Source organism: Littorina saxatilis, linkage group LG7 (assembly GCF_037325665.1).
Source record: "Littorina saxatilis isolate snail1 linkage group LG7, US_GU_Lsax_2.0, whole genome shotgun sequence".
NCBI lineage: Eukaryota > Metazoa > Mollusca > Gastropoda > Littorinimorpha > Littorinidae > Littorina > Littorina saxatilis.
In genome coordinates this window covers 58,736,842-58,754,261 of record NC_090251.1, presented here as the reverse complement: position 1 = coordinate 58,754,261, position 17,420 = coordinate 58,736,842, and the positions used below count along the sequence as shown (strand labels likewise).

At 45.4% G+C, this 17,420-nt stretch overlaps 1 protein-coding gene across 1 annotated transcript; it reads right to left on the bottom strand.

Moving 5' to 3' along the window:
• Positions 1-14,576: 14,576 nt before the first annotated feature.
• On the bottom strand, positions 14,577-16,741 carry LOC138970265 (zonadhesin-like). The gene is made up of 2 exons (XM_070342761.1): positions 16,728-16,741; positions 14,577-15,456 (listed from the first exon to the last, which is right to left on the bottom strand). The coding sequence occupies exons 1-2, from the start codon at positions 16,739-16,741 to the stop codon at positions 14,577-14,579; spliced, it is 894 nt and encodes a 297-aa protein (XP_070198862.1).
• Between the last annotated feature and the right edge of the window lie 679 nt (positions 16,742-17,420).

Genomic DNA, 17,420 nt, shown 5'->3' with positions numbered 1-17,420 from the left:
TCTCCAACAAATCTTCAAAATCCCCGCCTTTGTAAGCTGAACTCACTTTTTCCAATGCTAGGCCCTGCATCATGTTACAAGTACTCTTCGCTCCTCATAGTCTATGTGGATGCCCTTTTTCAACCAGTTGCTTCCCTTAATGTAATAAACCGATCATACGGCATCATTTCACATTAAGAAACCTTAAAAATCTTAAAAATCTCGGAAGCGGAGGGAGTTCTGGGTGGGGAAATCTTTTTCTTTTGTAAAATGACTTCCATGCCAGTCGATGATTGGTCAATGCGTTTCGTGTAAGGAGTGTTAGCATTATGTCGGTCACGCTTGATGTCAATACGTAGCATTATGTTGGTCACGCTTGATGTCAATACGGCTTCCTTTTGCTTTTCAACCTGACACAAAATGAAAGGTAGAATATGGGCAGCTATCCGGTTAACACACTTCCAGTGAGATGGACTGCAGCCAATGGGTGATAGATATACCGTACTTTCCGGGTCATAAGGCGCGACTTTTTTCCTCGAGTTTGACCCCTGCGTCTTGTATAACGAAGGGCCTAATCCGTGTATGAAATACGAAAAAAATCAAAGAGACCGCCTGAGTACCAGTCAATGTTTCAGCTACTAGGTACTACCCTGGCCAAGTTTCCTCTCAAGACATCAAAGAGACCGCCCCATAGGTTAAACTCGGTCACTGAACCCGGTGCAGGAAGTGTTTCCTCTCTCAGATCTATGACAGGGGAACCACCTCTCACAGCAAAAACTGGGTCATTGACCCCTGGGAAGAAGGTCAGTGTCTAAACAAGGCAACCCAGCTATCACAATGGACCTGCCTTTGATCTTGCAGCACACACAGAGCACACATATTTCCACTCTGTATTCTTCCTTTGATGTGCGGCTTATTTTCATTCTTCGACCGTTTGTTACGGTATACTTTTTTAATTTTGGTGCGCCCTATCGGCCCCCTGCGCCCAATGGGTGACTGGATTACAATTCTGTTAAAAAAGAAGGGGGTGCGCCTTATGCGCTGTAGGGCCTTGTAACCCGGAAAATACGGTACTTGTAGATGGTACACTTGTGGAATCACTGAATGACATAATGCAATGTACTAGACAGCCTAGCTGGCATTGTGAGGCACGGGCTTGAGGGAGGTTATTTCCCTTTGTAGGAGTGAACCCTGATTTTACTGCCAGTAGATTGATCGTTCAGTTGTTGCCATGCGCGTTTGATGTGTACGTTGGAAGCGGTTGCATACATTGGGATTTGGAAACCCTCTTTGCTTTGGGATTGTTGTTCACCTTTGTGAGGCCAAAACCTAAATCTTGTGTCAGTATATTCTAATAGCGTTGTGCAAGACTTTCGATGCAAAAAGTGTAAAGCTGGTTCAGAATTTTTTTATTTTCTTCAAATATCGTGAAAGTTATATTTTTTAAGAGGTATTGATCTGCACTTTGATCTCTCCGGCTAGAGAATTTGTGCCTTTTGAAATTCATCAGCACATTATTTGTTTTTTGTGGAACTGTTTAGTATAATTTGTTTAACATTTAACGTCATCAAAAATTTTTAAAGGGAAGTTTTGAAGATTATTTGAATATATTGAAAATCGTGTAGCCAGACATATTATAATGGTGACAAGTCATCGATTCCTCACATGTTTTATTTTTGAAATGAGGAAAAATGAAATGTGAATCTTTCATATCAAAAGTGTGCCGAGCAAACTCTGCAGATTGTACATATCTGTCTTTGACATATCATTTTGTTCATTCTTTTCAGTGTAAATAATGACCAGAATGGTACTTTTTTCTGATCAGATTCTGATATCGTGCTATTTTTGCAACAAGTCAGAAGTGTGTCAGTGAAGATTGTGCACTTGATGAGAGTGTGGAGTGAATGTGTGTGTAAATGTTTGTGTCAGAATGTGTGTGTACATGTTGTTTGTGTCACAATGTGTGTGTACATCTTTGTGTCACAATGTGTGTGTACATGTTTGTGTCACAATGTGTGTGTACATGTTTGTGTCACAATGTGTGTGTAAATGTGTCACAATGTGTGTGTACATGTTTGTGTCACAATGTGTGTGTACATGTTTGTGTCACAATGTGTATGTACATGTTTGTGTCACAATGTGTGTGTACATGTTTGTGTCACAATGTGTGTGTACATGTGTGTGTCACAATGTGTGTGTACATGTTTGTGTCACAATGTGTGTGTACATGTTTGTGTCACAATGTGTGTGTCACAATGTGTGTGTAAATGTTTGTGTGTGAGAGTGTGTTTTGTACACATGGATAAATGCAGCGTATCAGTGTAGACTATATTATGCAACATATCACTGGACTAACATATCAATCATATTCGCTCCTTTATTACACTATTGTACATTCCGTGGCAGGATTAAATGTTATTCAGTTTTTCACATTTTTGAACATCATTGTTTTTTTCCCCTTGAAATGCTTCTAGTTCATTAGAAAAAGAATTGACAGTGGTGTGAATTTCACATTTGTTGATTGCTTGTTAGAACCAGATCTGTAGGAATGAAGGTCTTTTTAAAGTGTTTGAACACTGTTCTGGGAAATTAAACCAATGACTTTTTACTTGAAATGTACATGGGTTGATTCCACCCATGGTGGCTGGGGAAAGAATCATTGTGACGGCCTTACATTTGTTATAGTGCTTGACAAAGCAAGAAGCGAATAAATAATGTGACGTTTTATTGATGCTTTACAGATGTGCAGAAAGAAGTAATGTTGTTCAATGATAATATGTGTAATTTCACCTGCAGCAATATTGCTGGTTAGGGAACACCCAGGGTTGGATTGCCTCCCTTGCATTGCATCATAACACAACTGTTGTGATTTGCCCGAGCACATAGGTTGGTACACTGGTCGTTTCAATTTTAACATTGTTAGCTAACTTTTCTCGTCGCGATATAACCTTCGTGGTTGAAAACGACGTTAAACACCAAATAAAGACAGCTAACTTTTCTCGTCGCGATATAACCTTCGTGGTTGAAAACGACGTTAAACACCAAATAAAGAAAGCTAACTTTTCTCGTCGCGATATAACCTTCGTGGTTGAAAACGACGTTAAACACCAAATAAAGACAGCTAACTTTTCCTGGCATGTGAAAGCTGGGAATAAAGAAAGTGTGCGGGCAGAATTACTTTTTTCACCATGTAGGGATCAACTGCCACCCAAGACTGTTGGAATTGTCAGTGTTAAAAAAGAGTTGTGCAAAGAAATGTACACCTTTCCAGAAAAACAAACACATTCCTTAACATGTTCTTGACATTCGTTTTAGTTTTTATGGTATTGTTTTTAATATGTGCATATATTTTTGTAATAAAAAAATTTGTTTTTGCTGAATGAGAACTGGTGCTAGATGTGTTGTATGAACCGTGAAGAATGAGAACTGGTGCTAGATGTGTTGTATGAACCGTGAAGAATGAGAACTGGTGCTAGATGTGTTGTATGAACCGTGGAGAATGAGAACTGGTGCTAGTTGTGTTGTATGAACCGTGAAGAGCAGACCACTCCTTGTAAGTTAGGGTTGATGTGACCTTAGGGCTGCATGGACCACACAGTTAGGGTTGATGTGACCTTAGGGCTGCGTAGACCACACCGTTAGGGTTGATATCACCTTAGGGCTGCGTGGACCACACAGTTAGGATTGATGTCACCTTAGGGCTGCGTGGACCGCACAGTTAGGGTTGATGTCACCTTAGGGCTGCGTGGACCGCACAGTTAGGGTTGATGTCACCTTAGGGCTGCGTGGACCGCACAGTTAGGGTTGATGTCACCTTAGGGCTGTGTGGACCACACAGTTAGGGTTGATGAGACCTTAGGGCTGCGTGGACCACACAGTTAGGGTTGATGTCACCTTAGGGCTGCGTGGACCCACAGTTAGGGTTGATGTCACCTTAGGGCTGCGTGGACCACACAGTTAGGGTTGATGTCACCTTAGGGCTGCATGGACCACACAGTTAGGGTTGATGTCACCTTAGGGCTGCGTGCACCACACAGTTAGGGTTGATGTCACCTTAGGGCTGCGTGGACCACACAGTTAGGGTTGATGTCACCTTAGGGCTGCGTGGACCACACAGTTAGGGTTGATGTCACCTTAGGGCTGCGTGGACCACACAGTTAGGGTTGATGTCACCTTAGGGCTGCGTGGACCGCACAGTTAGGGTTGATGTCACCTTAGGGCTGCGTGGACCACACAGTTAGGGTTGATGTCACCTTAGGGCTGCGTGGACCACACAGTTAGGGTTGATGTCACCTTAGGGCTGCGTGGACCACACAGTTAGGGTTGATGTCACCTTAGGGCTGCGTGGACCACACAGTTAGGGTTGAAGTCACCTTAGGGCTGCGTGGACCACACAGTTAGGGTTGATGTCACCTTAGGGCTGCGTGCACCGCACAGTACTTGTAACGACAAACACACCCAGGCTGTCATCTGGGGTAGCGCCATCACAAACATCAACAGTGGACCCCTTTTGCTTGACTGATTTTCTGAGATTTGTGCCGGGATGTCTCAAAGGAGGGGTTTCACTCAACACGCTGCGTCCTGGGCTGAGCAACCAGACACCAATACAACACGCTGCGTCCTGGGCTGAGCACACAGAGACACCAATACAACACGCTGCGTCCTGGGCTGAGCAACCAGACACCAATACAACACGCTGCGTCCTGGGCTGAGCAACCAGACACCAATACAACACGCTGCGTCCTGGGCTGAGCAACCAGACACCAATACAACACGCTGCGTCCTGGGCTGAGCACACAGAGACACCAATACAACACGCTGCGTCCTGGGCTGAGCACACAGAGACACCAATACAACACGCTGCGTCCTGGGCTGAGCACACAGAGACACCAATACAACACGCTGCGTCCTGGGCTGAGCACACAGAGACACCAATACAACACGCTGCGTCCTGGGCTGAGCACACAGAGACACCAATACAACACGCTGCGTCCTGGGCTGAGCACACAGAGACACCAATACAACACGCTGCGTCCTGGGCTGAGCACACAGAGACACCAATACAACACGCTGCGTCCTGGGCTGAGCACACAGAGACACCAATACAACACGCTGCGTCCTGGGCTGAGCACACAGAGACACCAATACAACACGCTGCGTCCTGGGCTGAGCACACAGAGACACCAATACAACACGCTGCGTCCTGGGCTGAGCACACAGAGACACCAATACAACACGCTGCGTCCTGGGCTGAGCACACAGAGACACCAATACAACACACACACACAATCAACCAAACACACAGAGACACCAATACAACACACACACACAATCAACCAAACACACAAAGACGCAAATACAACAAACACACACAATCAACCAAACACACAGAGACACCAATACAACAAACACACACAATCAACCAAACACACAGAGACGCAAATACAACAAACACACACAATCAACCAAACACACAGAGACACAAATACAACAAACACACAATCAACCAAACACACAGAGACACAAATACAACACACACACAATCAACCAAACACACAGAGACACAAATACAACAAACACACAATCAACCAAACACACAGAGACACAAATACAACACACACACAATCAACCAAACACACAAAGACACAAATACAACACACACACAATCAACCAAACACACAAAGACACAAATACAACACACACACACAATCAACCAAACACACAAAGACACAAATACAACAAACACACAATCAACCAAACACACAGAGACACCAATACAACACACACACAATCAACCAAACACACAGAGACACCAATACAACACACACACAATCAACCAAACACACAGAGACACAAATACAACACACACACAATCAACCAAACACACAGAGACGCAAATACAACACACACACACAATCAACCAAACACACAGAGACACAAATACAACACACACACAATCAACCAAACACACAAAGACGCAAATACAACAAACACACACAATCAACCAAACACACAGAGACACCAATACAACAAACACACACAATCAACCAAACACACAGAGACGCAAATACAACAAACACACACAATCAGCCAAACACACAGAGACACAAATACAACAAACACACAATCAACCAAACACACAGAGACACAAATACAACACACACACAATCAACCAAACACACAAAGACACAAATACAACAAACACACAATCAACCAAACACACAGAGACACAAATACAACACACACACAATCAACCAAACACACAAAGACACAAATACAACACAAACACACAATCAACCAAACACACAGAGACACAAATACAACAAACACACAATCAACCAAACACACAGAGACACAAATACAACAAACACACACAATCAACCAAACACACAGAGACACAAATACAACAAACACACAATCAACCAAACACACAGAGACACAAATACAACAAACACACACAATCAACCAAACACACAAAGACACAAATACAACACACACACAATCAACCAAACACACAGAGACACAAATACAACAAACACACACAATCAACCAAACACACAGAGACACAAATACAACAAACACACAATCAACCAAACACACAAAGACACAAATACAACAAACACACACAATCAACCAAACACACAGAGACACAAATACAACACACACACAATCAACCAAACACACAAAGACACAAATACAACACACACACACAATCAACCAAACACACAGAGACACAAATACAACAAACACACAATCAACCAAACACACAGAGACACAAATACAACAAACACACAATCAACCAAACACACAAAGACACAAATACAACACACACACAATCAACCAAACACACAGAGACACAAATACAACACACACACACACACACAAACACACAAAGACGCAAATACAACAAACACACACAATCAACCAAACACACAGAGACACCAATACAACAAACACACACAATCAACCAAACACACAGAGACGCAAATACAACAAACACACACAATCAACCAAACACACAGAGACACAAATACAACAAACACACAATCAACCAAACACACAGAGACACAAATACAACAAACACACAATCAACCAAACACACAAAGACACAAATACAACACACACACAATCAACCAAACACACAGAGACACAAATACAACAAACACACACATGCAACCAAACACACAGAGACACAAATACAACACACACACACAATCAACCAAACACACAGAGACACAAATACAACAAACACACACAATCAACCAAACACACAGAGACACAAATACAACACACACACACACACAAACACACAAAGACACAAATACAACAAACACACACAATCAACCAAACACACAAAGACACAAATACAACACACACACAATCAACCAAACACACAAAGACACAAATACAACACACACACAATCAACCAAACACACAAAGACACAAATACAACACACACACAATCAACCAAACACACAGAGACACAAATACAACAAACACACACAATCAACCAAACACACAGAGACACAAATACAACACACACACAATCAACCAAACACACAGAGACACAAATACAACACACACACACACACAAACACACAAAGACACAAATACAACAAACACACACAATCAACCAAACACACAGAGACACAAATACAACACACACACAATCAACCAAACACACAAAGACACAAATACAACACACACACACACACAAACACACAAAGACACAAATACAACAAACACACACAATCAACCAAACACACAGAGACACAAATACAACACACACACAATCAACCAAACACACAGAGACACAAATACAACAAACACACACACAATCAACCAAACACACAAAGACACAAATACAACACACACACAATCAACCAAACACACAAAGACACAAATACAACAAACACACACACAATCAACCAAACACACAGAGACACAAATACAACAAACACACACACAATCAACCAAACACACAAAGACACAAATACAACACACACACAATCAACCAAACACACAGAGACGCAAATACAACACACACACACAATCAACCAAACACACAGAGACACAAATACAACACACACACAATCAACCAAACACACAAAGACGCAAATACAACAAACACACACAATCAACCAAACACACAGAGACACCAATACAACAAACACACACAATCAACCAAACACACAGAGACGCAAATACAACAAACACACACAATCAACCAAACACACAGAGACACAAATACAACAAACACACAATCAACCAAACACACAGAGACACAAATACAACACACACACAATCAACCAAACACACAAAGACACAAATACAACAAACACACAATCAACCAAACACACAGAGACACCAATACAACAAACACACAATCAACCAAACACACAGAGACACAAATACAACACACACACACAATCAACCAAACACACAGAGACACAAATACAACAAACACACAATCAACCAAACACACAGAGACACAAATACAACACACACACAATCAACCAAACACACAAAGACACAAATACAACAAACACACAATCAACCAAACACACAGAGACACAAATACAACACACACACACAATCAACCAAACACACAGAGACACCAATACAACACACACACACAATCAACCAAACACACAGAGACACAAATACAACAAACACACACACAATCAACCAAACACACAGAGACACAAATACAACAAACACACAATCAACCAAACACACAGAGACACAAATACAACAAACACACAATCAACCAAACACACAGAGACACAAATACAACACACACACACAATCAACCAAACACACAGAGACACCAATACAACACACACACACAATCAACCAAACACACAGAGACACAAATACAACAAACACACACACAATCAACCAAACACACAGAGACACAAATACAACAAACACACAATCAACCAAACACACAGAGACACAAATACAACAAACACACAATCAACCAAACACACAGAGACACAAATACAACAAACACACACAATCAACCAAACACACAGAGACACAAATACAACAAACACACACAATCAACCAAACACACAGAGACACAAATACAACACACACACAATCAACCAAACACACAAAGACACAAATACAACACACACACACAATCAACCAAACACACAGAGACACAAATACAACACACACACACAATCAACCAAACACACAGAGACACAAATACAACACACACACACAATCAACCAAACACACAGAGACACAAATACAACAAACACACAATCAACCAAACACACAAAGACACAAATACAACACACACACAATCAACCAAACACACAGAGACACAAATACAACACACACACACACACAAACACACAAAGACGCAAATACAACAAACACACACAATCAACCAAACACACAGAGACACCAATACAACAAACACACACAATCAACCAAACACACAGAGACGCAAATACAACAAACACACACAATCAACCAAACACACAGAGACACAAATACAACAAACACACAATCAACCAAACACACAGAGACACAAATACAACAAACACACAATCAACCAAACACACAAAGACACAAATACAACACACACACAATCAACCAAACACACAGAGACACAAATACAACAAACACACACAATCAACCAAACACACAGAGACACAAATACAACACACACACACAATCAACCAAACACACAGAGACACAAATACAACAAACACACACAATCAACCAAACACACAGAGACACAAATACAACACACACACACACACAAACACACAAAGACACAAATACAACAAACACACACAATCAACCAAACACACAAAGACACAAATACAACACACACACAATCAACCAAACACACAAAGACACAAATACAACACACACACAATCAACCAAACACACAAAGACACAAATACAACACACACACAATCAACCAAACACACAGAGACACAAATACAACAAACACACACAATCAACCAAACACACAGAGACACAAATACAACACACACACAATCAACCAAACACACAGAGACACAAATACAACACACACACACACACAAACACACAAAGACACAAATACAACAAACACACACAATCAACCAAACACACAGAGACACAAATACAACACACACACAATCAACCAAACACACAAAGACACAAATACAACACACACACACACACAAACACACAAAGACACAAATACAACAAACACACACAATCAACCAAACACACAGAGACACAAATACAACACACACACAATCAACCAAACACACAGAGACACAAATACAACAAACACACACACAATCAACCAAACACACAAAGACACAAATACAACACACACACAATCAACCAAACACACAAAGACACAAATACAACAAACACACACACAATCAACCAAACACACAGAGACACAAATACAACAAACACACACACAATCAACCAAACACACAAAGACACAAATACAACACACACACACACAATCAACCAAACACACAAAGACACAAATACAACACACACACACACACGCACACAAACACACAAAGACACAAATACAACAAACACACACAATCAACCAAACACACAAAGACACAAATACAACACACACACACACACGCACACAAACACACAGAGACACAAATACAACAAACACACACACAATCACATTGTGGACCACACAGTTAGGGTTGATGTCACCTCAGGGCTGCATGGACCACACAGTTAGGGTTGATGTGACCTTAGGGCTGCGTGGACCACACAGTTAAGGTTGATGTGACCTTAGGGCTGCGTGGACCACACAGTTAGGGTTGATGTCACGTTAAGGCTGCGTGGACCACACAGTTAGGGTTGATGTCACCTTAGGGCTGCGTGGACCACACAGTTTGGATTGATGGGACCTTAGGGCTGCGTGGACCACACAGTTAGGGTTGATGTGACCTTAGGGCTGCGTGGACCACACAGTTAGGGTTGATGTGACCTTAGGGCTGCGTGGACCACACAGTTAGGGTTGATGTCACCTTAGGGCCGCATGGACCACACAGTTAGGGTTGATGTCACCTTAGAGCTGCGTGGACCACACAGTTAGGGTTGATTTGACCTTAAGGCTGCGTGGACCACACAGTTAGGGTTAGTGTGACCTTAGGGCTGCGTGGACCACACAGTTAGGGTTGATGTGACCTTAAGGCTGGGCGGGGATATAGCTCAGTTGGTAGCGCGCTGGATTTGTATTCAGTTGGCCGCTGTCAGCGCGAGTTCGATCCCAGGTTCGGCGGAAATTTATTTCACAGAGTCAACTTTGTGTGCAGACTCTCTTCGGTGTCCGAACCACCCCCCGTGTATACTACATTGGGTGTGCACGTTAAAGATCCCACGATTGACAAAAGGGTCTTTCCTGGCAAAATTGCTTAGGCACAGTTAATAATTGTCTACCATACCCGTGTGACTTGGAATAAGGCCGTGAAAGGTAAATATACGCCGACATGGCTGCAATTTACAAGCCGTATAAAATTTCATCTCACACGGCATCACTGCAGAGCGCCTAGAACTGTACCCACGGAATATGCGCGATATAAGCCCCATTGATTGATTGAAGGCTGCGTGGACCACACAGTTAGGGTTGAAGTCACCTTAGGGCTGCGTGGATCACACAGTTAGGGTTGATGTCACCTTAGGGCTGCGTGGACCACACAGTTAGGGTTGATGTGACCTTAAGGCTGCGTGGACCACACAGTTAGGGTTCATGTGACCTTAGGGCTGCGTGGACCACACATTTAGGGTTGATGTGACCTTAGGGCTGCGTGGACCACACAGTTAGGGTTGATGTCACCTTAGGGCTGCAAGGACCACACAGTTAGGGTTGATGTCACCTTAGGGCTGCATGGACCACACAATTAGGGTTGATGTGACCTTAGGGCTGCGTAGACTACACAGTTAGGGTTGATATCACCTTAGGGCTGCGTGGACCGCACAGTTAGGGTTGATGTCACCTAGTGGCTGCGTGGACCACACAGTTAGGGTTGATGTCACCTTAGGGCTGCGTGGACCACACAGTTAGGGTTGATGTCACCTTAGGGCTGCGTGGACCGCACAGTTAGGGTTGATGTCACCTAGTGGCTGCGTGGACCACACAGTTAGGGTTGATGTCACCTTAGGGCTGCGTGGACCACACAGTTAGGGTTGATGTCACCTTAGGGCTGCAAGGACCACACAGTTAGGGTTGATGTGACCTTAGGGCTGCGTAGACTACACAGTTAGGGTTGATATCACCTTAGGGCTGCGTGGACCGCACAGTTAGGGTTGATGTCACCTAGTGGCTGCGTGGACCACACAGTTAGGGTTGATGTCACCTTAGGGCTGCGGGGACCACACAGTTAGGGTTGATGTCACCTTAGGGCTGCGGGGACCACACAGTTAGGGTTGATATCACCTTAGGGCTGCGTGGACCGCACAGTTAGGGTTGATGTCACATAGTGGCTGCGTGGACTACACAGTTAGGGTTGATGTCACCTTAGGGCTGCGTGGACCACACAGTTAGGGTTGATGTCACCTTAGGGCTGCGGGGACCACACAGTTAGGGTTGATATCACCTTAGGGCTGCGGGGACCACACAGTTAGGGTTGATGTGACCTTAGGGCTGCGGGGACCACACAGTTAGGGTTGATGTCACCTTAGGGCTGCGTGGATCACACAGTTAGGGTTGATGTCACCTTAGGGCTGCGGGGACCACACAGTTAGGGTTGATGTGACCTTAGGGCTGCGTAGACTACACAGTTAGGGTTGATGTCACCTTAGGGCTGCGTGGACCACACAGTTAGGGTTGATGTCACCTTAGGGCTGCGTGGACCACACAGTTAGGGTTGATATCACCTTAGGGCTGCGGGGACCACACAGTTAGGGTTGATGTCACCTTAGGGCAGCGGGGACCACACAGTTAGGGTTGATGTCACCTTAGGGCTGCGGGGACCACACAGTTAGGGTTGATGTCACCTTAGGGCTGCGGGGACCACACAGTTAGGGTTGATGTCACCTTAGGGCTGCGTGGACCACACAGTTAGGGTTGATGTCACCTTAGGGCTGCGTGGACCACACAGTTAGGGTTGATGTCACCTTAGGGCTGCGTGGACCACACAGTTAGGGTTGATGTCACCTTAGGGCTGCGTGGACCACACAGTTAGGGTTGATGTCACCTTAGGGCTGCGTGGACCACACAGTTAGGGTTGATGTGACCTTAGGGCTGCGTGGACCACACAGTTAGGGTTGATGTGACCTTAGGGCTGCGGGGACCACACAGTTAGGGTTGATGTCACCTTAGGGCTGCGTGGACCACACAGTTAGGGTTGATGTCACCTTAGGGCTGCGTGGACCACACAGTTAGGGTTGATGTGACCTTAGGGCTGCGTGGACCACACAGTTAGGGTTGATGTCACCTTAGGGCTGCGTGGACCACACAGTTAGGGTTGATGTGACCTTAGGGCTGCGTGGACCACACAGTTAGGGTTGATGTGACCTTAGGGCTGCGGGGACCACACAGTTAGGGTTGATGTCACCTTAGGGCTGCGTGGACCACACAGTTAGGGTTGATGTCACCTTAGGGCTGCGTGGACCACACAGTTAGGGTTGATGTCACCTTAGGGCTGCGTGGACCACACAGTTAGGGTTGATGTCACCTTAGGGCTGCGTGGACCACACAGTTAGGGTTGATGTCACCTTAGGGCTGCGTGGACCACACAGTTAGGGTTGATGTCACCTTAGGGCTGCGTGGACCACACAGTTAGGGTTGATGTCACCTTAGGGCTGCGTGGACCACACAGTTAGGGTTGATGTCACCTTAGGGCTGCGTGGACCACACAGTTAGGGTTGATGTCACCTTAGGGCTGCGTGGACCACACAGTTAGGGTTGATGTCACCTTAGGGCTGCGTGGACCACACAGTTAGGGTTGATGTCACCTTAGGGCTGCGTGGACCACACAGTTAGGGTTGATGTCACCTTAGGGCTGCGTGGACCACACAGTTAGGGTTGATGTCACGTTAGGGCCGCGGGGACCACACAGTTAGGGTTGATGTCACCTTAGGGCTGCGTGGACCACACAGTTAGGGTTGATGTCACCTTAGGGCTGCGTGGACCACACAGTTAGGGTTGATGTCACCTTAGGGCTGCGTGGACCACACAGTTAGGGTTGATGTCACCTTAGGGCTGCGTGGACCACACAGTTAGGGTTGATGTCACCTTAGGGCTGCGTGGACCACACAGTTAGGGTTGATGTCACCTTAGGGCTGCGTGGACCACACAGTTAGGGTTGATGTCACCTTAGGGCTGCGGGGACCACACAGTTAGGGTTGATGTCACCTTAGGGCTGCGTGGACCACACAGTTAGGGTTGATGTGACCTTAGGGCTGCGTGGACCACACAGTTAGGGTTGATGTCACCTTAGGGCTGCGTGGACCACACAGTTAGGGTTGATGTGACCTTAGGGCTGCGTGGACCGCACAGTTAGGGTTGATGTGACCTTAGGGCTGCGTGGACCACACAGTTAGGGTTGATGTGACCTTAGGGCTGCGTGGACCACACAGTTAGGGTTGATGTGACCTTAGGGCTGCGTGGACCACACAGTTAGGGTTGATGTGACCTTAGGGCTGCGTGGACCGCACAGTACTTGTAACGACAAACACACCCAGGCTGTCATCTGGGGTAGCGCCATCACAAACATCAACAGTGACAGTAGAGACTTGACAGTAGAGACTTGACCGTAGAGTCTTGACAGTAGAGTCTTGACAGTAGAGACTTGACAGTGGAGTCTTGACAGTAGAGACTTGACAGTAGAGACTTGACAGTAGAGACTTGACAGCAGAGACTTGACAGTAGAGACTTGACAGTGGAGTCTTGACAGTAGAGACTTGACCGTAGAGTCTTGACAGTAGAGACTTGACAGTAGAGACTTGACAGCAGAGACTTGACAGTAGAGACTTGACAGTGGAGTCTTGACAGTAGAGACTTGACAGTAGAGACTTGACAGTGGAGTCTTGACAGTAGAGACTTGACCGTAGAGTCTTGACAGTAGAGACTTGACAGTAGAGACTTGACAGTAGAGACTTGACAGTAGAGACTTGACAGTGGAGTCTTGACAGTAGAGACTTGACAGTAGAGACTTGACAGTGGAGTCTTGACCGTAGAGTCTTGACAGTAGAGACTTGACAGTAGAGACTTGACAGTGGAGTCTTGACCGTAGAGTCTTGACAGTAGAGACTTGACAGTAGAGACTTGACAGTGGAGTCTTGACAGTAGAGACTTGACAGTAGAGACTTGACAGTAGAGACTTGATAGTGGAGTCTTGACCGTAGAGTCTTGACAGTAGAGACTTGACAGTGGAGTCTTGACCGTAGAGTCTTGACAGTAGAGACTTGACAGCAGAGACTTGACAGTAGAGACTTGACAGTAGAGACTTGACAGTGGAGTCTTGACCGTAGAGTCTTGACAGAAAAGCAAAGCAAAACAAAACTCCTTCCAGAGACTGTCTCCCCACGATTCCTGAGACGTGAGCCTGGAGGGTGAAACCAGATTTCACAATGGTTGTGTGTGTGTGTGTGCGTGCGTGTGTGTGTGTCTGTGTGTGTGTGTGGTGTGTGTCTGTGTGTGTGTGTGTGTGTCTCTGTGTGTGCCTGTATGTGTGTATGTGTGTATGTGTGTGGTGTGTGTGTATGTGGTGTGTATGTGTGTGTGTGTGTGTGTGGTGTGTGTGTCTCTGTGTGTGGTGTGTATGTGTGTGTGGTGTGCCTGTGTGTGTGTGTGTGTGTCAGGGGAGCAGCGGGTTTCTACACTTTACGAGGAGTAAACAAGTCGCAAAGCCCTCACAACTTCCTGTTGCAGACGGCAGAGGAGGAGGAAGCACTGACTACAAAAAAAGAAACATCACCTTCACAATTAGATATCGACAGGCCAAATCTGAAGCAGCTACCGCTCCCGAAACAGCAACACTGTCGATATTTTTAGTAACAGTCGATATTTTTAGCACCAATCGCTATTCTGGGCGCTCCTAAAAACGATTTGATTGAGTGCCCAAAATGGGAAGACAATTCCGACAGCTCCAAGCAATAATTTGATATATTATTCGTCTCTCACGACTTGCCTTTATGATCTCACTTTGTCGTCTTTCGGCGCTTGTGTGTGAATAAAGGAAGGCGAAGGCGTAGAGTTTAGGTTTCCCTCGGGAGACATGAAGCCATGAATTAAAGATGGCGCCGGGTGGGGATAGCGAGTGCTCGGGCATGTAGGAGTTGGTGGAATAATTTGCCCGATAAAGAAAAACTAAGAGAAGAGAAGACAACAGCTACCCTTGCTCCAAAGAAAAATAAAGAAAAGGAAAATACCATGCACACACACACACACACACACACACACACACACACACACACACACACACACACACACACACACACACACACACACACACACACACACACACACATACACATACACACACACACACACACACACAAACACACACACACATACACACACACACACACACACACACACACACACACACACACACACACACACACACACACACACACACACACACACACACATAAACACACAAACACACAAACACACACACACACATAAACACACACATACACAACACACACAGACAGACACACACACACTGGCACACTCTCTCATTCACACGCATACAGAAACTGACACAAGCACACACAACTGATCCCCTTCACACACATACATCCCCCCACACATCCCCCAACACACCCCTCAAACATACATCCCCCCACACATCCCCCAACACACCCCTCAAACATACATCCCCCACACATCCCCCAACACACCCCTCAAACCGCCATACATCCCCCCACACATCCCCCAACACACCCCTCAAACATACATCCCCCCACACATCCCCCCACACACCCCTCAAACATACATCCCCCACACATCCCCCAACACACCCCTCAAACATACATCCCCCCACACATCCCCCACACACACACCCCTCAAACATACATCCCCCACACACACCCCTCAAACATACATCCCCCACACACACCCCTCAAACATACATCCCCCACACATCCCCCACACACACCCCTCAAACATACATCCCCCCACACATCCCCCCACACACACCCCTCAAACATTCATCCCCCACACATCCCCTAACACCCCCCTCAAACATACATCCCCCCACACATCACCCACACACACCCCTCAAACATACATCCCCCACACATCCCCCCTCAAACATACATCCCCAAAACATCCCCTAACACACCCCTCAAACATACATCCCCCACACACACCCTTCAAACATACATCCCCCCACACACCCCTCAAACATTCATCCCCCAAACATCCCCCACACACACCCCTCAAACATACATCCCCCCACACACCCCTCAAACATTCATCCCCCAAACAT